Genomic DNA, 24,853 nt, shown 5'->3' on the forward strand with positions numbered 1-24,853 from the left:
TCAGACAGGTGTTATTGACTGGTTTGTTTTATCCAGACATCGGGTCCTTCCCAAGGACCTGGGATGCCAGAATTTTATTGTCAATGGTTATAGATATCGTCGCAGAATATAGGCTGTTCCCAGTAAAGCTGCTTTTTGTAATTGGCTGATGGTGATTTCTGTGGCCCCGATGGCGTTGAGGTGCTCTTCAAGGTCTTTTGGAACTGCACCCAGGGCGCCAATTACCACTGGGATTATTTGGGTCTTTTTCTGCCACAGCCTTTCAATTTCAATTTGTAGATCTTTGTATTTGGTGATTTTTTCTAATTTTCTTCTATTCTGCTATCATCATCATCATCATTATTATTAATTATTATTATTATTATTATTTTGCATTTATATCCCGCTCTTTCACCAAGGAGCCCAGAGCAGTGGACTACATACTTAAAAGTTTCTCCTCACAACAACCCTGTGAAGTAGGCTAGGCTGAGAGAGAAGTGTCTGGCCCAGAGTCACCCAGCAAGTCTCATGGCTGAATGGAGATTTGAACTCGGGTCTCCCCGGTCCTAGTCCAGCACTCTACCCACTACACCATGCTGGCTCCATAGTAGATATCTCGAGTGCGTTCCTAACAGAGAGGCTATCTAGACTGCAGGGCTTCTAAGTATATAAAAAGTATTTTTAAAGACTCCGGAAAAAATGAGTTATTTTCGAACGAGGCTCTAAGACAGGCTGCTGTTCTGCTGCCATCTGGGCTCCTCCCCCTAAATAGACGAGCACTAAAAGCTCTCCCATTCTTAGCCTCTGGGTTCCTTCATTCCTCACATTCTTTCTCAAAGCATTTCACGTTGGTGGAAATGGCTTGAAAGGTCATCCCCTCCAGGCTCACACATCAGCTGGCTTACCTCATCCCGGTCATTTTTCTGGAGCAGGTTGAGACGCTGGAGGAAGGGGTGTCCGGCCGCTACCCACTCTCTCTGTACGAGGCTCTGGAAGCCTGAGACGCTTCTCGCCTGTGGATCCGACATCACTTGCACCAAGGAGGCCAGCAGACAGTTCAGATCCCTGTCATCCGATTCTGGGAAAGGAAGAAATGAGGACTTTGAGAACAGAAGAGCAGCCCTGCTGGATCAGGCCCAAGGAGGCCCATCTAGTCCAGCATCCTGTTTCGCACAGTGGCCCACCAGACTTTGAGAGTCTTGCTTATTATGTATGTTGCTGTCCTGCAGTTCATGAAGGAAAGGTGTTCTCACGGTCATTCTAAGGATGAACTGGAAAAACTGGCTCTTTAACTTTCTCTCAAACACACACACACACACACACACACACACACACACACACACACACACACACAGCTGCCTTATACGAATACGGCAAAAATTCATATACCGCTTTTCAATCAGAGTTCCCAAAGCAGTTTACAGAAATATTAATAAATAAATAAAAGGGCTCCCTGTCCCCAAAGGGCTCACAATCTAAAAAAGAAACATAAGATAGATCCCAGCAACAGCCACTGGAGAAATGCTGTGCTGCGGGTGGATAGCCATACCGAGTCAGACCACTGGTGCATCTAGCTCAGTACTGCCTACTCTTGACTGGCAACGGCTCTCCAAGGTTCCAGGCAGGAGTCTCTCCCAGCTCTACCTGGAGATGCTGCCAGCCTGGGATTGAACCTGGGACCTTCTGCATGCCAAGCAGATGCTCTGCCACTAAGCTAGGGCCCTATCCCCAGAGGAAGCTGCCTTATACTGAGCCAGACCATTGATCCATCTAGCTCAGTACTGTCTACTCTGACTGGCAGCAGCCCGCCAAGGCCTCAGGCCTTTCCTAGTCTTTCCCAGCCCTACCTGGAGATGCTGCCAGGGAGTGAACCTGGGACCTTCTGCGTGCAAAGCTCTGCAGCAAAACCTTCGTTGGGCATCAAACACGGCTAGATCTGCTGGCTAAAGACCTTCCAAACTCTTTGCCAAGCCCTGACTTCTTCAAGAGCTTAGACATGTGTCGGCCATCCAAATAAGGCAGCCACGGAGACTACTGAACGGAGACGTCTTGAGACAGCCTGGGATTCTCAACGTTGGGTCCCCATTTATTATTGGACTTCAACTCCCATAATCCCCAGCCAAAGTCCACTGGGGCTGGGGATTATGGGAGTTGAAGTCCAGTAACATCTGGGGACCCAACGTTGAGAATCTACTGGGACTGGGCATTATGGGAGTCGAAGTCCAACAACATCTGGGGACCCAATGTTGAGAATCTACTGGGGCTGAGAATTATGGGAGTTGAAGTCCAACAACATCTAGGGACCCAACGCTGAGAATCTACTGGGGCTGAGGAGTTCAAGTCCGATAACATCTGGGGACCCAACACTGATAATCTACTGGGGCTGAGGAGTTCAAGTCTGATAACATCTGGGGACCCAACGCTGAGAATCTACTGGGGCTGGGGAGTTCAAGTCCGATAACATCTGGGGCCCCCAAGCTGAGCATCCCTGGCCTCGACCCATGGAGATCCCTCCCCCCCCCACAGCTGTAGAGATCAGCATTCATGGGGAGGAGAAAAACCCCACCAGCGTCAGACTGGAGCCACTAAGAGCAGACAATCCCATGGTCCTCAGTCATCCTGAAGCAGAACTAGAGAGCAAAGGGACTCTTCCTACCTTGCAGCACGACCGAGCGGCTCCTCTCAGCAAGCAGGACGGCCACCTCGTTGGCCTTCTTCAAGCACAGCCTGTCAGGGAAGAGAGCGGTCATTACAACCCCCTTTTCTCCAAAGCCAGTGGTTTCCAACCAAGGCTCCCCCAGATGTTGCTGAACTACTACTCCCAGCATTCCCAGCTACAATTTATGGGGATGCTGGGAGTTGTAGTTCAGCAACATCTGGAGGAAACCACCGTCCTAAGGGTGAGTGGGGGAAATCCAAGCCACACACTCCACATTTCCCTCTAAGATCAGGGATTCTCAATGCTGGGATGTTGTTGGACTTCAGCTCCCATAATCCCCAACCAAAGGCTACTGGAGCTGAGGATTATGGGAGCTGAAGTCCAACCACATCTGGGCAGCCAACGTTGAGAATCCCTGCTCTAGATCACGTTTCAGAAAGATGCATTTTACGTGGGACATGTTTGTGCGCAGAAGTCCTAGCTCAGAGTGGAGATGGAACCAATAACAGGGGGGTGTCTTAACGGCAGCCGGGCTGCCAGAAACCAAGACCGGAGATGCGTGATCTCACCTCACGTGGTCCAGCCACCGTGTGCCTTCCAGGCCCAGGAGCCACTTCTGGTCCGATGGAGCCACAAACGAATCTAAAGGGAGAGCCCAGGAAACACAACGAGGTTATCTCCATTCAAAACTCGTATCCGGGAGCTTTTCCAAGACAGCAGGGTTTACTGAGAGGCTTTACTGGTGGGTTGCCAGATTTGGCTTATTTTAAGCCAAACTTTGGGTTATGGCCCATTTGACTCACGAGTATACGGGTGTCCTGCCCGCAAAAAAATGTGGATTTTTTAATCCCAGATATTTATTTTATTTTATTATTTTATATCCTGCTCTTCCTCCAAGGAGCCCAGAGCAGTGGACTACCTACTTAAGTTTCTCCTCACAACAACCCTGTGAAGTAGGTTAGGCTGAGAGAGAAGTGACTGGCCCAGAGTCACCCAGCTAGTATCATGGCTGAATGGGGATCTGAACTCGGGTCTCCCCAGTCCTAGTCCAGCACTCTAACTACTACACCACGCTGCTCTAGCGCGCAATGAAAAACCCGAATTGTGTGTGACGTGCTCCCAAATAACTCGCAGGGATTTCAGGGTAAATTTGGCCGGTATGTGGACGCACGGCCTCCATTCCGGAGGAGATGCGAACTAAAAGCCGGGTGTGGGAAACATCCAGGCGTTTCGTAAGCCACTGCATGAAAAAACACCACAGCACAACACTCCAAAATCTCTAGGCACCAACTGCACAGTTACTCCAGAAACAGGATCCCATAAGACTTATTTATTATGTATTTATTTAAAAACATTTATACCCCGCCCCTCCAGTGCACTGCTGCTCAGGGCGGCTCAAAACAATAAGATAGACACAGATACAATAAAAGTAATAACATTAACTTTAAAAAAAAAATCAGATTAAAACCCACAATTATTAGGTTCAAATTAAAACTGAAAATTAGAAAAAGCTAAAGCAGCTAAAGAACCTACCAGATATAACAAAATAATAATGGAGCATTAAAAGGCCTCCTTAAAAGGTGCGTTTTAAGATGTTTTCTGAAAACACTGAGGGAGGGAGCATGGAGAAGCTCTTCAGGGAAGGCGTTACGAAGCCGAGCAGAACTTCTGGAGCGGCCCCTGGTTTTAAAGCAGCTAAGTAACAAGAGGACAAGAGGAGAGGAGGTCTTTAACCCCGGATAACTGGGCAAAGAGGCACCTTTTAAACGTGGTGATTCTCTTGTATTTAGCAGGGGGAGAGCAACTGGCCCTCTCCACCCCCAGCACAGCATCCCTCCAGTGGCTGTTGGCGGTGTCTATCTTACATTTCTTTTTAGATTGTGAGCCCTTTGGGGACAGGGAACCATCTTATTTATTTACTTTATTTCTCTGTGTAAACCGCTTTGGAAACTTTTGTTGAAAAGCAGGATATAAATATTTGTTGTTGTAAAAGGGTGTGTTTGGTGGTTTTTAATTTGTTTGTTTTAATTCACTTGTGGCCTCATGGAGGGAGGAAGATTCTCTTGCACCCACGCAGACTTCCTAAGCAGTCTCAGGTAGTTATGTGAGGGAGCAGATGTCACAAATGTTAACGTTAAATTAACATTAACAAAATTTAACATTTTTCACACACTGGGGCGAATCGACCTGTATGCTGGTAAAAGTTATCTTCCGGGAGAATCGGGACCGGTTCCTTCCTACTTGCATGTGCATTATAATAATCCCTTTCATCTCTATTATCTGGTTGCATTCCTTAAACTGCCACTGCAAAGTAGGTCAGTATCATTACCCCTATATTGCAGATGGGAAGACTGAGGCCAAAGCAGGGCTGCTTAAGAGAGATCATGGCATGACGGCAGAGACAAGATTCAAACTGGGGACACCACCCTCTTCCAAAATCGCAACTCGGTCTTCAAGCCATTGCCCTACACCCGTTCTCAGACATACATACATCACTTGATTTCTTTACACTGCAGGCCCTTTCACACATTACATTCAGCACTCGTACGATGAGTGTGTAGTGTACACAGGCAGAGATCTGCACACAGGTACAGTCATTCGCATGCTATGTTGAAGGCCGCTTCAGAAGTACTCTTCCGATCTGTCCCATGCATTTGGAGGGCCTGCATCCAGGGTCACTTCTAAAATGAGCACAAGTACGGTCATTCACACAAACGCATGTACGAGTGTACAGACATCTGTACACTCATACAACATGTCGTCTGAATCAGGTTCAGAGGTTCAGTAAAATGGCAAATTTTTTTCTTTTCGTCTAGGTAGCACTAAAACATAGCCACCGAATGGGTGGCTATGAATGGGAGACGATGTGTGACCACTGCAAGATATTCCCCTCAGGGGATGAAGCCGCTCTGGGAAGAGCAGAAGGTTCCAAGCTCCCTCCCTGGCAGCATCTCCAAGATAGGGCTGAGAGAGAGTCCTGCCTGCAACCTTGGAGAAGCCGCTGCCAGTCTGTGAAGACCATACTGAGCTAGATAGACCAATGGTCTGACTCAATATATGGCAGTTTCCTATGTCCTATGTTTTCCTATGAATGGTGCAGTGAGGAAGTAACTTGCCTAGCGAGCCAGAGGTTGCTGGTTCAAATCCCCACTGGTATGTTTCCCAAAATATGGGAAATACCTATATTGGGCAGCAGCGATACAGGAAGATGCTGAAAGGTATCATCTCATACTGAGTGGGAGGAGGCAATAGTAAACCCTTCCTGTATCCTACCAAAGAAAAACACAGGGCTCTGTGGGCGCAAGGAGTCGACACCGACTCGACGGCACAACTTTGCCTTTACTTTAGTTCTAAAACATGTGTACAAGATGTCTGAATGGGGCTTTTATTATTATTATTATTATTTATTTATTTATTCAATTTCTATACCGCCCTTCAAAAAATGGGTCAGGGCAGTAACTGGCAGCTGAAATGTGTGATCTGATGCTACAGAAAAGCACTTACATTAGAGGCCATGCTATAGGAATCCTCTTTGATGTTTAAACTGTGACAGCGCATGATACTACCTAGACCACTTTTCAACAACGTTTCCAAAGCAGTTTACATGGAGAAAGAAGAAATAAGATGACTCCCTGTCCCCAAAAGGCTTACAATCTAAAAAAGAAAGAAAACAAGATAGACACCAGCAACCACCACTGCAGGGATGCTGTGCTGGGGACAGAGAGGGCCAGGTGCTCTCCCCCTGCTAAATACAAGAGAATCACCACTTTAAAAAAGGCACCCCTTTGCTCAGTCAGCAGGGGACATGGGTCTGACTGTGGTGACTCTCTGCTCCCTCCTAGCTGAATGGTCCTACCAAGAAGACGCCCCCAAGGCCTCGATTCTAACCCCCCCCCCCGTTTGAGCAATGTGCTTCTGGGAGGCGAGTCCCCCTGCTAGACCGGCTCCTCACCAGCAAGGCAGAGGCTCAGGCTCCACAGCCGGAAGCAGGACTGCTGGATCTCGGCTGGGTTTGGCAGGTCAGCGGCTGTTTCCACAATCACACACTGAGAATGTCCCGCGAGCATCAGAGTTTCCACTGACCTATGGAGAGGGAGGGAGGGAAGCAAAGATGAGAGTGGGAGGAGAGCTGGTCTGGTGGTAGCAAGCATGAATTGTCGCCTTTGCTAAGCAGGCTCCACCCTGGTTTGCATTTGGATGGGAGACCACATGCGTGAGCACCGTAAGGTATCCCCCTCAGGGGATGGGGCCGCTCTGGGAAGAGCTCCTGCCTGCTGGCAGGCAGAAGGTTCCAAGTCCCCTCCCTGGCAGAGAGAGAGACTCCTGCCTGCAACCTTGGAGAAGCTGCTGCAAGCATGTGTTGACAATGCTGAGCTAGATGGAGTGAGGGTCTGACTCCGTAGATGGCAGCTTCCTCTGTTCCTAACTCCCTAAGGTGGAATCATGGCTACCATCACGCCCTAGGATGGGTGCCCTCAAATTGCATTGCCAGCCGTGCTCTCTTGCTGAAGCACACTCCCTCAATCGGGGCAAAACCAACCAGTAACCCAACCACAGGGCCATTTCGCTTTATTTTACACCAAGATCTTTCCTTATTAGTAACATACTAAGATCTGTTCTGGCTATCTGTAGCAATAACCACACACGATCAACCGGAAAGAAGGGGGAAGGCCGCACAACCAAAATGAGAATTTAAGAAGTCAGAAGTTTTGAAAAGCAAACTTCCCTTGTGACTTTGGTCGGTACAAACCCCTCCAGACTTCTCAAATTTTGCCCTCCTCGTTCAAGCCTCGAGATGATTGAAAATCCAGCCTTCTGTTTTCAAGCAGATAAGCAGGGGTCTGTTTGTTTGGCAAGCTGGTGTGGACATTTTATAGGGATGCAGGAGAAACAGTGATTCAAATACCTCATGTCTTCCTTCTCCGGGTCTGATTCGGGATGGAAACTGGCCGCTCGGAGAAGATCGCTACCTCTTGGGTGGTGCCAGCACAGCCTCTGGGCATAACAAGGGAGCGGAGAAAAGGCACCTGATTTTCATGGCACAGATTCTGTGGGCCTCACCCCCTCCAACCCTCCAACCATAACGCCCTTTGCGTTTTTTGCTCCTGCCCTCACAGCCCCTGAAAATCCACTTTCCCCACCTTCCTGCTCATGACATTTTTAAGTTTCCACTTTCGGATTGCCAGAACATCCTCCCACTCAGCACAAAAAAATAAACCTGATCCTGGTGGGGAGCGGGGAGGATTTTACTTGAAGGCGTGGGAAGGACCAGTTCTAACCTCTGCTTAATATAGGAGCGTCTACTCTGGAGACAGAGAGTTTAAGGTGCTGTAATAAGCACATTTTCCCCAGGGTGTGCAGACACTTTTCTTGTCCCACTGCTGTCTCTGGATGAAGCAGGACCTTCAGATTTTTTAACCGCTACACAAACTTCCAAATTTATTTTGACTCACAAGAGACGAGTGTGCACACAAACGTCAACAAAGGTTTGCTCATACAACCTATTCATCACAGTGCTATATGGAACCTCCATCCTCAGGCGCAGTATACCCCTGAATGCCAGCAGAGGAGGGTTGTTGGCTTCAAACCCTGGGCCACCCAGAGGCCATAACATTGTCGGCGTCTAGCTGGCCATTGCTGGAAGCTGGGGAGCGGTTACAACTTAGTGGCAGAGACGGAGCTGCAAACCAGGCCTTCCCAGGTCTCTGCCACAGATTCATGGCTTGCCTTCAGCAAGCCATCTACCCACCTCAGCCTCAGCTCCCCGGTTATAATGTGGCGACAGAAATACTCAACTAACTTTAGAGAGGAGTGATTCGTATAAAAATAGTCCGCTCTATATTTCTATACCGCTTTGCTGCAAGGATTACAAGAGATAAGGTGTGCAAAGCGCTCTATACATTTACAAAAGTGATATACAAATATTAAGTATTATCGGACAAGGTGGAGTCTGACCCAGCAGGGCTCTCTGGATCAACCATGATGATTAGGAATGGAACCTCCTTGTAAAGAGACAGTCTACCTCTGAGCACCAGTTGCTGGTGGCTGGACGGACGCAAAAGCAGGGGAGGAGTATTGTCTCCATACCCTGGGCTTCCTGGAGGCATTTCGCTTGGCTCCTGCGGGAAGCAGCAAGATCTAGCGGGGCTCTTTTTATGCTCTTAACCTTCAACTATCAGGGAAGCAGATCACTCGTCTCCAGCCGGGGAAAGGCTGTGTGTTTCCCGATTCGCCCTCCCACACCCCTAGGACATTCCGCTCACAGTCCTGTCCTTACCGGGATGCGTCTTTCATTGAAGTGTACAAAAGCTCTCTTCAGTTCGTTGTCCAGGAATTGACTAGGGACCCAGAGGTATTTGGGGAGGCTGTGGAAAGGAAGCAAGTGATCGGTAAGAACCGCACACACAACACAACACAACACAACACAGATCTATAAAGAAAGAGAGAGAGTGGGGTTTTCTAAATCGGAGAGCCTAAGAGCAACCTTGCTGGATCAGGCCCAAGGCCTATCTAGTCCAGCATCCTGTTTCCCACAGTAGCCCACCAGATGTCTCTGAGAAGCCCACAGGTCAGAGTGGAGGGCATGCCCTCTCTCCTGCTGTGGCTCCCTTACAACTGGGATTCAGAGGCATCTTGCTTCTGAGCCTGGGAGGTGGCCTGTAGCCACCAGACTAGTAGCCACTGATAGACCTGCCCCCTCCATGAACGTGTCTAAGCCCCTTTTCAAGCCATCCAAGCTGGTGGCCACCACCACATCCCATGGCAGAGAATTCCACAGACTGCTTATGCGCGGTGTGAAAAAGTCCTTCCTCTCTTGTCGGTCCTGTATTCCCCGACCTTCAGTTTCATGGGGTGACGCCTGGTTCCAGCGTTACGAGAGAGGGAGGCAAATTCCCCTCTGTCCACTCTCGCTACTCCACGTATAATTTTATACACCTTGATCACGTCTCCCCGTAGTCACCTCTTTTCCAAAGCAAAGAGCCCCAGATGCTGTAGCCTTTCCTCATAAGGATGGGTTTTACTTCGGGAGAAAGTGTCCCAAGTTATATCCAGTGGCGTACTAACTACATATGCTGTGCGAGAGGCACAGCTTTTTGCTTGGGTCCGAGGCAGAGAGACACTCATACAGGTGGAAGGTGAACAGACGCCATTTTAATCCGAGAACAATAAAGGGGTGAAAGGCTGACATCCCTCGAAAAACACACTCAGATCCCATTGCATTAGGGGATAGCTCATGGCGGTGGTCTGAGGCACTTACGCACTAGTCCAGGGTTCCTTAACCTTGGGCCCCCAGATGTTGTTGGACTACAACTCCCATCATCCTCAGCTACAAAGGCCATGTCTGGGGATGATGGGAGTTGTAGTCCAACAACATCTGTTGGCCCAAGGTGAAGAAACCCTGCACTAGTCCATTAGCAAGATCCAACTAACAACCTAAAGTTCCCTGCTAACTGAGCAAAGAGACACCTTTTTAAGTGGCGATGCTCTTCTATATAGCAGGGGGAGAGCAACTGGTCCTCTCCGTCCCCAGCACAGCATCCCTCCAGTGGTGGTTGCTGGCATCTGTCTTATGTTTCTTTTTCAAGATTGTGAGCCCTTTGGGAAGAGGGGGCCATTTATGGATCTCTACGTAAACTGCTTGGGTTGAAAAGCAGTATATAAATATTTGTAGTTGCAGTCATTGCAAAGGGGCTGCCTTTTATGGTGGGTTACAGATCAGCTTTGCTTGCTGGTGAATGTGCTGCCTGAGCAAAACAAGGCTAACACAGGTGCACAGAGAGACAGAATCATGAGCCGGCTTCCCACACAGAACGCTGATAAGGTGATGCAGCTATTTATATGACTAACTAAAACAAGCAGCTCAGCAGAGATAAGAGGGCACTTTATATAAGCCACTCACTCTCAAGCAAGGTGGCTGTTCCCGTGCCTTCTACACGGGCCGGCGCATGTATTAGGGATGTCCGAGCTGGACGTTAGCCAGGTTCGGCTCGAATCGGGACCACCCGAACCGGACCGACTCGATGGCGAGCCTGACTCAGTGCAAGCCGGGTCACACATCAAACAGACACTCGCCTTTCGCTCCTCGTGATACAAGAGTCTTGCGCGAGGGGATCTTTCCCTACATAAATCAGAACTCTGTACGGTGATGACAAGCACAAATCAGACTCAGTACGGGCTATACACACCAACTGCCTTTTATTATGCCTTTTCTCCCTTTGGCTCATTCACACAGCAGGGTTTCATTCTGGAATAATTTGGAAAAGAGCGTTCTCCTGCATGAAAAGCACCTCCTCCACTCAACATCATCCCTATTCAAAACCCGCTCACGCCACCAGAGCTGATCTCCCCTTCCTTGTACATCTAGTCTTTCAGACTGTAAGCCTGGGCCTTTATTTTGATTTATGAACAGAGCCTAGTTAGTGTAGGCACTCTAATCATCATAATCATCAAAAACCCAAGGTTGCATTTTCCTCCACAAGCGTGCGACTGAAATTATCCCTGTGTAGGGAATAACACAGGGAAAGCTTTATGAGATTAAAATGCAGGTGGTTTTCATCTGTTTATTTTGACAGAAGCGTAGTGAGTCACAGACGGAAAAAAATCGGCTCTTCTCCACAATTCATTTATCTACTTCCACTTCATCCCACTCAGTTCCAAAGGCTCAGAGTAGGCAAGAATATGCTGGTGTCTGTTTTGAAAACTATAAATGTGTAAAACAGACACCTTAGCATAATCTGCTACTTGTCCCCTGCTAACAGAGCAAAGAGACACCTTTTAACAAGTGGCAATTCTCTTATATATAGCAGGGGGAGAGCAACTCACCCTATCCATCCCCAGCAAAACATCCCTCCAGTGGCTGTTGCTGGCAGCTATCTTATGTTTCTTTTTTTTAAGATGGTGAGCCCTTTGGGGACAGGGGGCCATTTATTTAGACCAGCTCTCCTCTCAGTGAGCAAGGGCAGAGCTCCCTCCGTCTCCTGTCCCCTAAACCCTTCTGCCTTCTGGGAAGTCAGCCAATGGGCCATTCCCTACCTGGTGGACATATCAAAGCGCTCGTTGACTGGGCTGACCCGCCAGTTGGCCGTCCCGAGGCGCTGCAGCTCCTTCTCCCAGTCAGAGAGCGTCTCGAACAGCAGCGTGGGGGGTTCTTCCTCCGACTCGTCCTCCTCCTCATTCCATCGGCCGTTCTCTGAAACCGGTACAGACATCGAATCGATTAGGCCGGCCGCGGACCCGAGAGAACAGCTGCCTCGATTCCCCTCAGCCTGGCCCACGCGTGCGCTCACCCGAGGCCCTCACAGCCGCGTTTTCATAGCAGTCGTCCTTACTGCTGCTCTCCTGGGCCTGTGCGATCGCCATCGTCACCTGGAAACCAAGGTCGGTGGGAGGGACAGATTTATTATTAATAATAATAATAGATTATAATGATTATAAAACAATAACATTAACAGGGAAAAATAACAAAAATAGAAGGAATAGAACTGCCCAATGGAAGCAAGATCAAGAACCTGGAAGAGAAAGAACATTACAAATACTTGGGCATTCTCCAGGCTGATAACATTGCACACACTGAAGTTAAAAGAAAAATTGGAAGTGAATACATCAGGAGGATTAGAAAAATCCTCAAGTCCAAACTCAATGGCGGGAACACCATACAAGCCATAAACACCTGGGCTATACCTGTTATCAGATACACTGCAGGACTAATAGACTGGACCCAGGCAGAGCTAGAGACGCTAGATCGTAAGATCAGGAAAATCATGACCATCAGTCATGCTCTGCACCCCCACAGTGATGTCGATGGGCTCTACCTCCCTCGCAGCTCAGGTGGAAGAGGAATGCTGCAAGTCCATCAAACAGTTGAGGAGGAGAAAAGAGGCCTTGAAGAATATATCAAGGACAGTGAAGAAGATGCACTTCAAATGGTCAATAATGTGAATCTATTCAACACCAATGAAAGAAAGCAGGCCTACAAGAAAGAACAAGTCAAGAACCGAGCAGAAAAAAGGAAAAATAAGCCACTACATGGTCAATATTTGCACAATATAAGTGGAAAATCAGACATCGCCAAGACCTGGCAATGGCTTAAGAATGGCAACTTGAAGAAAGAAACAGGGTTTACTACTGGCTGCACAAGAACAGGCACTAAGAACAAATGCAATAAGAGCCAAAGTCGAAAAATCCACAACAAACAGCAAGTGCCGCCTTTGTAAAGAAGCAGATGAAACAGTGGACCACCTAATCAGCTGTTGTAAAAAGATCGCACAGACTGACTACAAACAAAGGCATGACAAGGTAGCAGGGATGATACACAGGAACATCTGCAAAAAATACAAGCGACCTGTAGCCAAAAATTGGTGGGACCATAAAATTGAAAAAGTTGAAGAAAATGAAGAAGCAAAAATATTATGGCACTTCCGATGACAAACAGACAAGCATCTGCCACACAATACACCAGATATAACTGTAGTCGAGAAGAAAGAAAAGCGAGTCAAAATAATCGACATAGCAATACCAGGGGATAGCAGAATAGAAGAAAAAGAAATAGAAAAAAACAACAATATACAAAGATCTACAAATTGAAACTGAAAGGCTGTGGCAGAAGAAGACCAAAATAATCCCAGTGGTAATTGGCACCCTGGGTGCAGTTCCAAAAGACCTTGAAGAGCACCTCAACACCATCGGGGCCACAGAAATCACCATCAGCCAATTATAAAAAGCAACTTTACTGGGAACAGCCTATATTCTGCAACGATATATATAACAACAGCAACAACATTGACAATAAAATTCTGGCATCCCAGGTCCTTGGAAGGACTCGATGTCTGGATAAAACAAACCAGTCAATAACACCTGTCTGTCTGTTTGTGTGTAAACAATAATAGTAATATTTTTTGCAGCCCAGGAACAATAACTATGAACAAATGTTATAAAAGCAAAATATTGATAAGACCCAGAAAGACAGTAAGTGTCGATTATGCAAGGAAGCGGATGAGACGGTTGAACACCGTGCAAGAAAATTGCATAGACTGATTACAAGGAAAGACACAACAAAGATGGTGCAATGATCCACTGGAACTTTTGCAAGAATTACAAATGGCCAGCAAGCAAGAACAGGTGGAATCATCCGATTGAGAAGGTCACAGAAAATGAAAAAACCTTTGGGATTTTCGAATACAAACTGATAGGCATTTAGCGCCCAACACGCCTGATCTGACAGTCATCGAGAAGAATCGGGTTCTGATAACTGATATTGTGATCCCAGGGGCTAGACGAGTCGATGAAAAACCATTGGAGAAAATAACTAAATACAACGACTTCAGACTGAAATTGAGCGGCTCTGGAAAAAGAAAACAAGAGCGGTGCCAATAGGTGCCAAAAGAACTTGAATGCCATCTCGACACCTTGGGCATCAATAAAATTACAACACATCAACTACAGAAGGCCACACTACTTGGGACAGCACGAATACTACGACGTGATCTTTAATCTTTCTTTACTTATCCTAGACCCTTGGAAAGGGCCCGATAATCTCTCTCTCACTCTCCCGGTTCTATAATGATGATGATTATAATGGTATTTACACACAGTCTGCTACTGATTTGGTACTTTAAAGCAGTAACAGACTGTGTGTAAACAGCATCATAATCATCATCATCTACGATAATAATAAACTTTGTTAGCCACCTCATAACAAATTGTCCTCTGGGCAGTTCACAACACAGCATTAAGACATCCAGTAAAAATACACAACACACGAAATCACAAGAATGCACCTCAGCTTCCCCGCAAACATTTTCGTGTCTGAGACAGGGTTGCCAATCGTCCCAGTCTGGCCTGAAATCTCCAGAAATCATCTCCAGGAGTTTCCCCAGACAGAAGGCTTTACTGCGAGTTCAAAAGTTGCCCCCAAAAACTGATGCAAAAAGTGGATTTTTTTTAAAACCCGGATATAAATAGGGCTACACGCTTAACGCACAGTGAAAAATCCAAATTGTGTGCGAACTGCTCCCAAATAACTTGCAGGGACTTCAGGGTAAATCTGGCCGATATGTGAACGCACCCCCTTCATTCCAGAGGAGATGCAAACGAAAAGCCGCGGGTGGAAAAGCTCCCAGGTGAATCTTCGCATCCTGGAGAATTTAATGGGCTTGGTATTGTAAACAATATTGGGAGCAGGGGGTGGGGGTGGGTGGGGATATCTCCAGGAACAGCTTCAAGTCAGAATTGTCAAGTGAAGTCTAAGGTAAGCAAAGGTTGCGTGTTCAAAAGGGCATTTTAGACATGTGGCTGTAGCACAGGCTAAAGTTGCTTCAATTCACTAAGACTGAACTTTGCGAACAGAAACTTTGCTCTTTTACGCCGTCTGTTTTGCTTTGTGCTGAATGGTTGTTCTTTCCATCGTATGCCGCACAGAGTGCTTTTAAAAGGGGGAGGCCTGCATTTCAGACACCGACAGATCCCTACATTTCTCAGTCTGAATTCATATTCCAGCGGATCCCAAAGAACTGCCCTGTGCCCAGACTGTGGAGGGCTTGAAAGCGTCATTTTGACTGGTCTTAGACGGCTTTGTTGCGGTCGGGGCCGCCGAAAATACTTTTTCCGGCCCCCGCTGCAAGGCCCTCCCACCACAAGGCCTCCCCCTGCCACTGCCACCATCACCATATGGCCGAACCGCCAATTTTAAAAATAATTCTAGCCACCATGTGCGGGGGGTGTGTGAGCTGAGCACCCCCGTGGCGGTGGCGGGCAGAGCAGTGGCCGCTGAGCCACTCTGAGAACTGCGAGGCGCTCCAGCACACCGCCATCGTTTGAGTGGAGTGTTGACGTTCTATTCAACCTGCGCATGCGCGCTGGAGTGCCTTGCAGTCTCAAGGGCCACTGGGCTCAATGGCCACTCCCACTCAGTCAGGCTCAATGGCCACTCCCACTCCACCTGCTGCCACAGGGGGGTGCTTGGCCCACCCACCCTGCGGCTGTGCACATGGCAGCTAGAATTATTTTAAAGGCACAGGGTGGCAGCAGGAGGCGAGACAAAAACTTACGCAACATTCTTGGGCCCCGGGCTCCCTTCCAGCCCGCCGGGCCCCAGTAATTTGGATCGGCTTCCCCCCACCTCTCATTGGCCCTAGTTATGGTTACTCATTATTCATATTCATTATTATTATTTATTATTATTATTCATTCATTCGATTTCTACACCGCCCTTCCAAAAATGGCTCAGGGCAGTTTACACATGGAAATAATAAATAAATAAGATGGCTCCCTGTCCCCAAAGGGCTCACAATCTAAAAAGAAACATAAGATAGACACCTGCCACGGTCGCTGGAGATACTGTGCTGGGGGTGGAGAGGGCCAGTGACTCTCCCCCTGCTAAATACAAGAGAATCAGCACATTAAAAAGGTGCCTCTTTGCCCAGTTAGCCGGGGTGAAATCAATAAATGAAATCGTTGTGCCACCTAAAAGCAGCTGTTCCCAGGCTGTACTAATCCCTCTGCCCTCCGAGTCCCAGGTTTCCCCCACAACTCACCCGGAAGGCCTGAGGCTCCAAGCCGCTCTCGTGGAAGCGGAAACGAAGGACCCGGAAATCTCGGCAGTAGACAATCAGCTCCTCCGGATTGAACTTCAGGGTGGAGGCACTCGTTAGCACCTTGGCTTTGGTGAAGCTGTTCACTGGGGTAAACACAACAGGAGGCAGATAAGTCTGGGGAAAGCAATGACGGGGAGAGTCAGCGTGGGGTAGCGGTTAGAGTGCTGGACTAGGACAGGGGAGACCCGAGTTCAAATCCCCGTGCAGCCACAGCACTCAATGCATGACTCCGGGCCAGTCACTTCTCCCTCAGCATAACCTACCTCACAGGGTAATAGTAAGCAGAAACAAAACTCTGAGCTTCCATGGAGGAAGAGCGGGATATAAATGTAAGGATAAATAAATATCAGAAAAGGCTGGACGTTATTATGCCCGTATTGACCCGCATAGAAGAGGACTCTGAATTTAAGAGGAAGCCCTTGAAAATACAGGTTAAATACAAATTATACCTCTGTTGAATCAAAAGGAAGAGGACTCTGGATTTAAGACGACTCTCCAATTTATAACATCAAAGAACTTGGGGGCGGGGAACTAGTCTGGGATTAAGATTCAGATAAATACAGTGGGAGGGAGAGAGGGGGGGAGGGGGGGGAGAGAAGGGGAGGGAGAGGAAGGGGAAGAGGGAACTTGGGACTTTTTGCATGCAAACATGCAGGTGCTCTTCCCAGGGGAGCCCCATCCCCTCAGAGGAATATCTTAAGAGTGCTCACACATATGGTCTCCCATTCAAATGCAAACCCAGGTGGACCCTGCTTAGCAAAGGGGAAAATTCAGGCTTGGTAGCCCTTTAGTCTTACCAGCCACCAGCCTCCCGATGCAGGATAGGGCCACATCATAGTCCGTGTGCAGGAAGGGGTGGCTGGTGCACTCCTAGAGAGAGGAGGGAGAGAGAGAGAGAGAGAGAGAGAAGCAGCTATATTTAGCCAGTTTGCATGTCCGATAGCATCTCTCTTCACAACTTCCTGGAAGAACACAGAGGCCTTCGGCAGCCTCTCCCATACACCACAGAAGCCACCGATCCGGAAGCAGAAGCTCAGAGAAGAATTTGGCTGCCAACCCACCTCAGCATCTGGGGATGGGTCGGGCAAGAAAGCCACCCTCAGGTTGGTGCAGTAGAGAGTTCCCGGGATGTATCCAGCGCCGTCTCGAGAAGCGACGCTCTTCCTCACGTGGGCAGCCTCTTCTTGGATGTATTCACCTGATGTGTTCACAATCAATTAAGAGTTGAGGGGGAACCCAAGGAGAGATTGTCGCAGTGGAGGTTAGGGAGGCCAAGTTCCAAAGCTGGGGGGCTGGGGTGGGGGGAGGCCCAGAGAAGGATCTACGAGGACGATTCCAATACCTGGATCAGTTTCGTGTAAGAAAGTAAGAAATTGCCCAGGTCCCAGCAGTTTAGGGCTTTAAAGTTTAAAAGCAGCACTCTCCATCCTGCCCAGAAATGGTCCAGGAGTCAATGCAGTTCTTTTATGCCAAGAAGATACATTCCATTCACCTGGTCCTAAGCAGCAATCTAGCCCAACGACCCCTATTTTTCAAGCGGGGGCCACGTTGGCCAAAAAAACCTCCCACGTGAGAGCCATTTCGCACTCTGGACAGTACTACGCTTTCCCCAGAACCGGGAGAGCGAAAGAGAGAGAGCCCCCTCTCTTTTCCTCCAGGAGGAAAGCCCCGGGGAGGGCCATGCTTCCCAGCACTCTGTGCACACCTTCCAAGATGTGCAGGGCCCCAAGAGGGCTGGCCCCAGGCAAGGCACAGTGGGAACGGTAGCCTCCACACAGTGCCATGGAGGGGGTTTATTTATTTATTTTATTTAACGTATTTTTATACCGCCCAAAACTTAGGTCTCTGGGTTGTATTTGGCTTTGGCCGAAGCTTCACACAGGCCCAGTCAACACTGATTTAGCCGCTGCATTTTTAACTAACTGCCATTTCCGAGTAGTCTTCAGCGGCAGCAAACATCTTGGGCTCAAAGATTTAGGACACAATCTCCCCACACCACCCCTGCATCAGAGGCTGCTGCAAATCTCCCCTGCAAACAGAGCAAAGAGACACCTTTTATAAGTGGTAATCCTCTTGTATTTAGCAGGGGGAGAGCAACTGGCCCTCTCCATCCCCAGCACAGCATTCCCTCCAGGGGCGGTTGCTGATGTCTGTCTTAAGTTTCCTTTTAGATTGTGAGCTCTTTGGGGACAGGGAGCCGTTTTATTTATTTTTGTCTATGTAAACTGCTTTGGGAACTTTGGTTGGAAAGTGGTATATAGATATCCATTGTATTTGTATATCCATTGTCAAGCGTGTGAGGTATTTAGGAACATGCTTGCTTCTCTGAGGGTGGGTTCACAAGCTGCTTAGTGCCACAGTTGCCATGCGCAGAAGCGTCACCTGCTGTGGGATTTCTGAGGCAGAGGTGATGGGACTGCCTCTCTAGGAATAAAGCTCTCTTGGTCTTGAGATGCCCAGGCCCCAGGAACAGAACCTCTCTAGGAATAAAGCTCTCTTGGTCTTGAGATGCCCAGGCCCTAGGAACAGAACCTCTCTAGGAATAAAGCTCTCTTGGTCTTGAGATGCCCAGGCCCCAGGAACAGAACCTCTCTAGGAATAAAGCTCTCTTGCTCTAAAAATGCCCAGGCCCCAGGAACAGAACCTCTCTAGGAATAAAGCTCTCTTGCTCTAAAGATGCCCAGGCCCCAGGAACAGAACAGGAAGGCTGCCGCTAGAGTTGCCATGCCCCCTGGAATTCTGGGCTCCACCCGGATTTTAAGCATCTCACCCAGGCTGCTTCACCCAGCAAGAAGCGGAGTTATGGATTTACCCCGGATTTATGTCCAGGGTAAAAAATAAATAAATCCTCTTTTGGTGTCGGAGTATCCGTTATGCCCCAAACTCACAGTAAAGCCTTGCGGTAAACCCACGGTAAGCCTGCTGTCTGAAAAACGCTCCATGCTAGGTTCACTTCTGACACAGAAATGGCCAAAGTGGCTCTGGATCTACCCATCGCAATGCCATGGCCCGTTACGGGGAATCGCATGTTGAAGATCCCACCCTCTTTCCCAAAACAGATTTGAGTTTTCCAGTACCTGGAATACACTGGAGAGCCGGGGAGTTCCGGTTCCTCTTGTCGTTCATGTCGTTGGAAGACCTTCGGCCCTTGGGCTACAAGGAGGGAGGGAGGCAGAAGAGAAGGCGTGGGTGGGAGAAGTCAATCAGAGAATGCCAAACCAGAGAGACCTCAGGGCTCAGGGATCTAGTGAGGGATGTTGTGAAGGGCAGTAAGTTATTTCTTCATGGATATAAAGGAAAAGGTGCAGAAGAGGGCAACCCAGATGATCAGGGTCCTGGAGCACCTTCCTTATGAGGCAAGGCTACAACACCTGGGGCTTTTTAGTTTAGGAAAAAAGACGACTGTGGGGAGACACGATAGGTAAAGTGTGCCCTTGAGTCGGTGTAGATTCCTGGAGCTCACAGAGTCCTAAAATTTTCTTTGGTTTCTACCAAAGAAGGGGTCTACAGGAGGGGTTGACCATTGCCTCCTCCCACGCAGTGTGAGATGATGGCTTTCAGCACCTTCCTATATCGCTGCTGCCCAATATAGGAGTTACCCATAGTCTGGGAAACATACCAGCGGGGATTCGAACCGGCAACCTCATGCTTGCTAGGCAAGTCATTTCCCGCTGTGCCATTAGGTGGAGGTCTCTAAAATCATGCATGGTTTGGAGAAAATGGATAGAGAAAAATTTCTCTCCCTCTCACATAACACTAGAACCAGGGGTCATCCCATGAAATTGGTTGCCAGGAAGTTTAGGACCAACAAATGGAGGTACTTGTTCACACAACTCATAATCAACGTGTGGATTTCTCTGCCACAAGATGTGGTGACAGCCAACAACCTGGATGGCTTTAAGAAGGGTTTGGATAACTTCATGGAGGAGGGGGTCTATCAATGGCTACTAGTCGGAGGGCTATAGGCCACCTCCAGCCTCAAAGGCAGGATGCCTCTGAGTGCCAGTTGCAGGGGAGTAACAACAGATGAGAGGGCATGCCCTCAGCTCCTGCCTGTGGGCTTCCAGCAGCATCTGGTGGGCCACTGTGTGAAACAGGATGCTGGACTAGATGGGCCTCGGGCCTGATCCAGTAGGGCTGTTCTTATGTTTTTATGAGATGTGTGTAAAACCTGGAGGACCCTAGAGCAGATATGCCTTGCATAGGGAAAGAGGCCCAGCTATTATTGATTGATTGATTGAGCAAATTTATTGACTGCCTGACTTCCCTATACTCAAGGAGGTTTACATAAATTAAAACAACAATGAACACAAGAGAAGGGGGGAAAGTGGGGGAGAGAAAGTGGGGGGGCACCTCCCCACAAACGTTAAAAACTAAAAGCCGGGCAAAAAAGATAAGTTTGCAGGAGCTTCTTAAAGGACAGAAGAGAGGCTATGACTTTTTGTCCCAGACTAGGTAACTTGTTAATCATTTCAGGAGGAGAGCTGGGCTTGTGGTCACTAGCATAAGTTGTCCCCTTTGCTAAGCAGGGCCCACCCTGGTTTGCATTTGAATGGGAGACTACATGTGTGAGCACCGCAAGATTCCCCTTCGGAGATGGGGCCGCTCTGGGAAGAGCATCTGCCTGCTTGCATGCAGAAGGTCCCAGGTTCCCTCCCTGGCAGCATCTCCAGAGAGGGCTGAGAGAGACTCCTAACTGCATCCTTGGAGAAGCTGCTGCCAGTCTGTGCAGACAATACTGAGCTAGATGAACCGAGGGTCAGACTCGATAGAAGACAGCTTCCTATGGTCCTGGGTTCCTATTTTCTTTCCCCCACATCTTCTGGATTTTTAGCTGATTCCTGTTCCTCTGTTGGTAGTCTTTCCAAGACTAGCTCAGAAATTTCTCCTTCCTTTTTCATGGATTTATTTAACTCTCATTGCCCTGCAGAGAAGCGGGCTGTCCTTAATCCAATGGGTTCCTGATGGACACTCGTCCAAGCATTTCTTGATCGCCTCTAAGGCAGAAGCCCCCCGAGAAACTTTTGCCAGTGCTGTTGAAACCCTTTGGGTGCCTAAGAAAGATTCTCCAAATTCCCTTCATCAGTAGCCAGTTCTAGGGAAAAGATTCTATGACCTCCCTGGAGGACTGTTTATCCTCTTTTCAAAGACCTTGTTTTTTAGACTCTTTCCCCCCCACCTCCCTCCCTATAGCTCAAATCCATTGCTTCTTGTCCTGTCCCCAACAAAAAGGCTCACAGTTGCTTTCTCCCCCTTCCTTCAATGCTGTCAGCAAATCTGGGCCCCTTCTGTTTCCCCTCTAAACAGTCACTTCCTTCAGCTTTTCCTGAGAATGTGCTTCTTCAGCTCTCTGCCATCTTTGTCTTTCTCCTATTCATCCTTTCCAGCTTGTCCATTAACTGGTACTAAGCTGCTCGTACAAAGACTCCTGCTGATTCAGACCAAAGCTCCCTCTAGACTAGTATCCTGCTTCCAACAGAGGACAGCCAGATGCTTTCAAGGCGCCCACAAGCTGGCATGAAGCCCTTTGCCGCTGTCCTCTCAGGAACTGGCACATCAATATGGTGTAGTGGTTAAGAAGTTAGCAGACTAGGACTTAGGGGATCCTGGTTCGAATTCCCCCTCAGCTTTGAAACTCACTGGGTAGCCGTGGGCCAGTTGCTCTCTCTCTCGCTCTCTCAGACTGATCTACCATACAGGGTTGTAATGAGGATAAAAGTGGGGGAGACGGGACCATGTATGCTGCCCTGAGTTCCTTGCAAGCAGGGTGGGATAAACATGCCGTATTTACCCAAACAGAAGCCTACTCTGAATTTAAGATGACCCCCTTAAAAATTACAGTTTAAGTTCAATTTGTACCTGAGAGGAAGAGCACTCTGAATTTAAGACACACACACACACACACACACACACACACACCCTTTCTAACTTCAAAGAACTTGGGGGGGAAACACACTAGGATTCAAGAAAATACAATATAAATAAATAAATCATCTACCCCTGGAGATGGGAAGTTCCATTTAGCTATCCGGGTTAGTAGCCACTGCTCTTCCATCAATACGTATAACCCTTATGAACATATGAAGCTGCCACATATTGAGTCAGTCCATTGGTCCGTCTAGGTTAGTATTGTCTGCTCGGACCGGCAGCGACTTTTCCAAGGTTGCTGGCAGGAATCTCTCTCTGCCCTATCTTGGAGATGCTGCCAGGGAGGGAACTTAGAACCTTCTGCTCTTCCCAGAGCGGCTCCATCCCCTAAGAAGGGGAAGATCTTCCAGTGCTCACACTTCTAGTCTCCCATTCAAATGCAAGCCAGGGTGGGCCCTGCTTAGCAAAGAGGGCAAATCATGCTTGCTGCCACAAGATCAGCGCTCCTCCTTCTTTAAAGTCATCTAAGCTAGTGGACAACGTAATTCTTAAAAATATTAATCAAAACAACTCTGTATGTATGTATTTGTTTATTTCGGCCCAAAGCCAGCATCAAAACAACGATGAGTCACTTGTGGATCTTGTCCCCTCATCAAGGGACCCACAATTTTAACCACAGACAATAACCAGAAAATTGGCCCTTTCTCTGCTCAGACAGTGGGGCACCCGGAGGGCACGCCAGCCCCAAACAAATGCCAATTCCTCTCCTCTCCCTAAACCACCGTTACTTTCAGGTTGCAATCCTAGGCACACTTACCTAGAGGAAACTCCTATATCGGGCAGCAGCGATACAGGAAGATGCTGAAAGGCATCCTCTCATACTGCGTGGGACATGGCAATGGTCAACCCTTCCTGTATTCTACCAAAGACAAGCTTCCTGGCTCTGTGGTCGTCACGAGTCGACACCGACTCGACGGCACAACCTTTCCTTTCCAAACATGCATTGGGTAGTGCTGGAAGGCATTTTCTGGAGAAGACAGAGGGTGGAGAAGAGGGAACAGGCCGAAAGAGTGACGCTCTGAACATAGGGACACACGAAGTTGCCTTGCACCACTGGTCCATCTAACTCAGTACTGCCTGCTGTGACGGGCAGCGGCTCTCCAAGATATCAGGCGGGAGTCTTTCCCAGCCCTATCTGGCGATGCTGTCAGGGCTTGAGCCTGAAACCTTCTGCATGCCAAGCAGACGCTCCACCACCGAGCTATGTGTGGATGCTCCTTAGGAACACAGGAAGCGGCTTCCTGCCGAGTCAAGCCCTTGGTCCATCTAGCTCAGTATTGTCTGCACTGACTGGTAGCAGCTCTCCAAGGTTTGAAGCAGGAGTCTTTCCCAGCCCTACCCGGAGATGCTGCCAGGGATTGAACCTGGGACCCTCTGCCTGCAAAGCCGCTGCTTTCTCCCGCCTCATCTCTGCCTTTGTGGGGTGCCCTGGCTCAAGATGTTCCTACACGTGCAGACCAGCCAAAAAGTCCCCACGGGCTGGATCCGGCCCCTGGTTCTTCGGTGGCGCAGTCCTGTCCTCAAGGGCGAACACCTGGATCATTTTCTAACCGAAATGATTCGAGAAACGCCCGGCAAAGAAGTTCGCCCCTCGTGCTCTTAAGCCAAGAGCAAAAGTCACATGGCCTCTCTCTCCTCTTGCAAGCCGAAAAAGAACGCTGGGTTCCAGCAGCACACACCCTGTGCCCTCAAAGCAGCCTTACAAGCATTTTGGCTCCCTTGGTTCATTCTTCTCCTTTCAGCTGGAAAACAGCCTTTGATTATTCAAAGAATGCAGGCAGGAAGCGAGAGAAAGTGAGAGCAGAGAGTCCAGGGAGAAAGCCAGGCCTTCCTTGGAAACAGGGGCAGAGCCACCACTGGGCAAATGGGTTGTTTATTATTACTATTATTATTATTTCTTGTTTACACAGTCAGACAGGTGTTATTGACTGGTTTGTTTTATCCAGACATTGAGTCCTTCCCAAGGACCTCGGATGCCAGAATTTTATTGTCAATTGTTATAGATATCGTCGCAGAATATAGGCTGTTCCCAGTAAAGCTGCTTTTTATTATTATTTATTCTTATTATTAATTTGATTTCTATACCGCCCTTCCAAAAATGGCTCAGGGCAGTTTACACAGAGAAATAATAAATAAATAAGATGGCTCCCTGTCCCCAAAGGGCTCACAAACTAAAAAGAAACATAAGACAGACACCAGCAACAGTCACTGGAGGTCCTGTGCTGGGGACGGAGAGGGCCAGTTACTCTCCCCCTGCTAAATCAAGATAATCACCACATTAAAAGGTGCCCCTTTGCCAAGTTAGCAGGGGTTCAAAGAACACGGGCTGCTGCCAGTCACGGCCCCGACACGCCCCTCGCATCTGACGTCCGACACGGGGAGCGGTGTTTCGCTCCCAAGAGGGGCCGCTCGGCCCCATTTGGAACAAAATCGGCCCGCTCTGCCAGCGCAGCAGGGCCGATCTCCCAACGGGGCTGCGCGGCCCCGTTTGGGAGGAAGACCACGCCCCCACGTCAGACGTGGGGGCGTGGCTAGCTGGGCCCCTGCATCTGGTGTCAGATGTGGGGGCGGGGCCAGGGCGGCGGCCAAACACAGGCCACCGCCAGCCAATGCGCTGACATTTGGTTCTGAAGAACGGAAAATATGCATCAACCCGTTTTTAAAGAACTATATGCTGGGAAGAGAGTGATCCTTC

The 24,853-nt window shown here is 48.6% G+C and overlaps 1 protein-coding gene across 2 annotated transcripts in view; it reads right to left on the reverse strand.

The window, feature by feature from the left end:
- The window catches only part of MTMR11 (myotubularin related protein 11), a 36,693-nt gene that overhangs the window by 8,342 nt on the left and 3,498 nt on the right, over positions 1–24,853 (reverse strand). For both annotated transcript variants that reach the window (XM_053278285.1, XM_053278284.1), the window contains exons 2-13: positions 19,308–19,383; positions 17,292–17,428; positions 17,028–17,100; positions 16,171–16,313; positions 11,926–12,004; positions 11,672–11,828; positions 8,916–9,003; positions 7,545–7,633; positions 6,591–6,721; positions 3,208–3,280; positions 2,636–2,706; positions 885–1,057 (exon numbers count right to left, since the gene is read on the reverse strand). In XM_053278285.1, the coding sequence (XP_053134260.1) occupies positions 885–1,057; positions 2,636–2,706; positions 3,208–3,280; positions 6,591–6,721; positions 7,545–7,633; positions 8,916–9,003; positions 11,672–11,828; positions 11,926–12,004; positions 16,171–16,313; positions 17,028–17,100; positions 17,292–17,428; positions 19,308–19,383 (1,290 nt within the window). The remainder of the gene's footprint in view (positions 1–884; positions 1,058–2,635; positions 2,707–3,207; positions 3,281–6,590; positions 6,722–7,544; positions 7,634–8,915; positions 9,004–11,671; positions 11,829–11,925; positions 12,005–16,170; positions 16,314–17,027; positions 17,101–17,291; positions 17,429–19,307; positions 19,384–24,853) is intronic.

This window comes from Hemicordylus capensis, chromosome 14, assembly GCF_027244095.1.
Source record: "Hemicordylus capensis ecotype Gifberg chromosome 14, rHemCap1.1.pri, whole genome shotgun sequence".
NCBI classification, from domain to species: Eukaryota; Metazoa; Chordata; class Lepidosauria; order Squamata; family Cordylidae; genus Hemicordylus; species Hemicordylus capensis.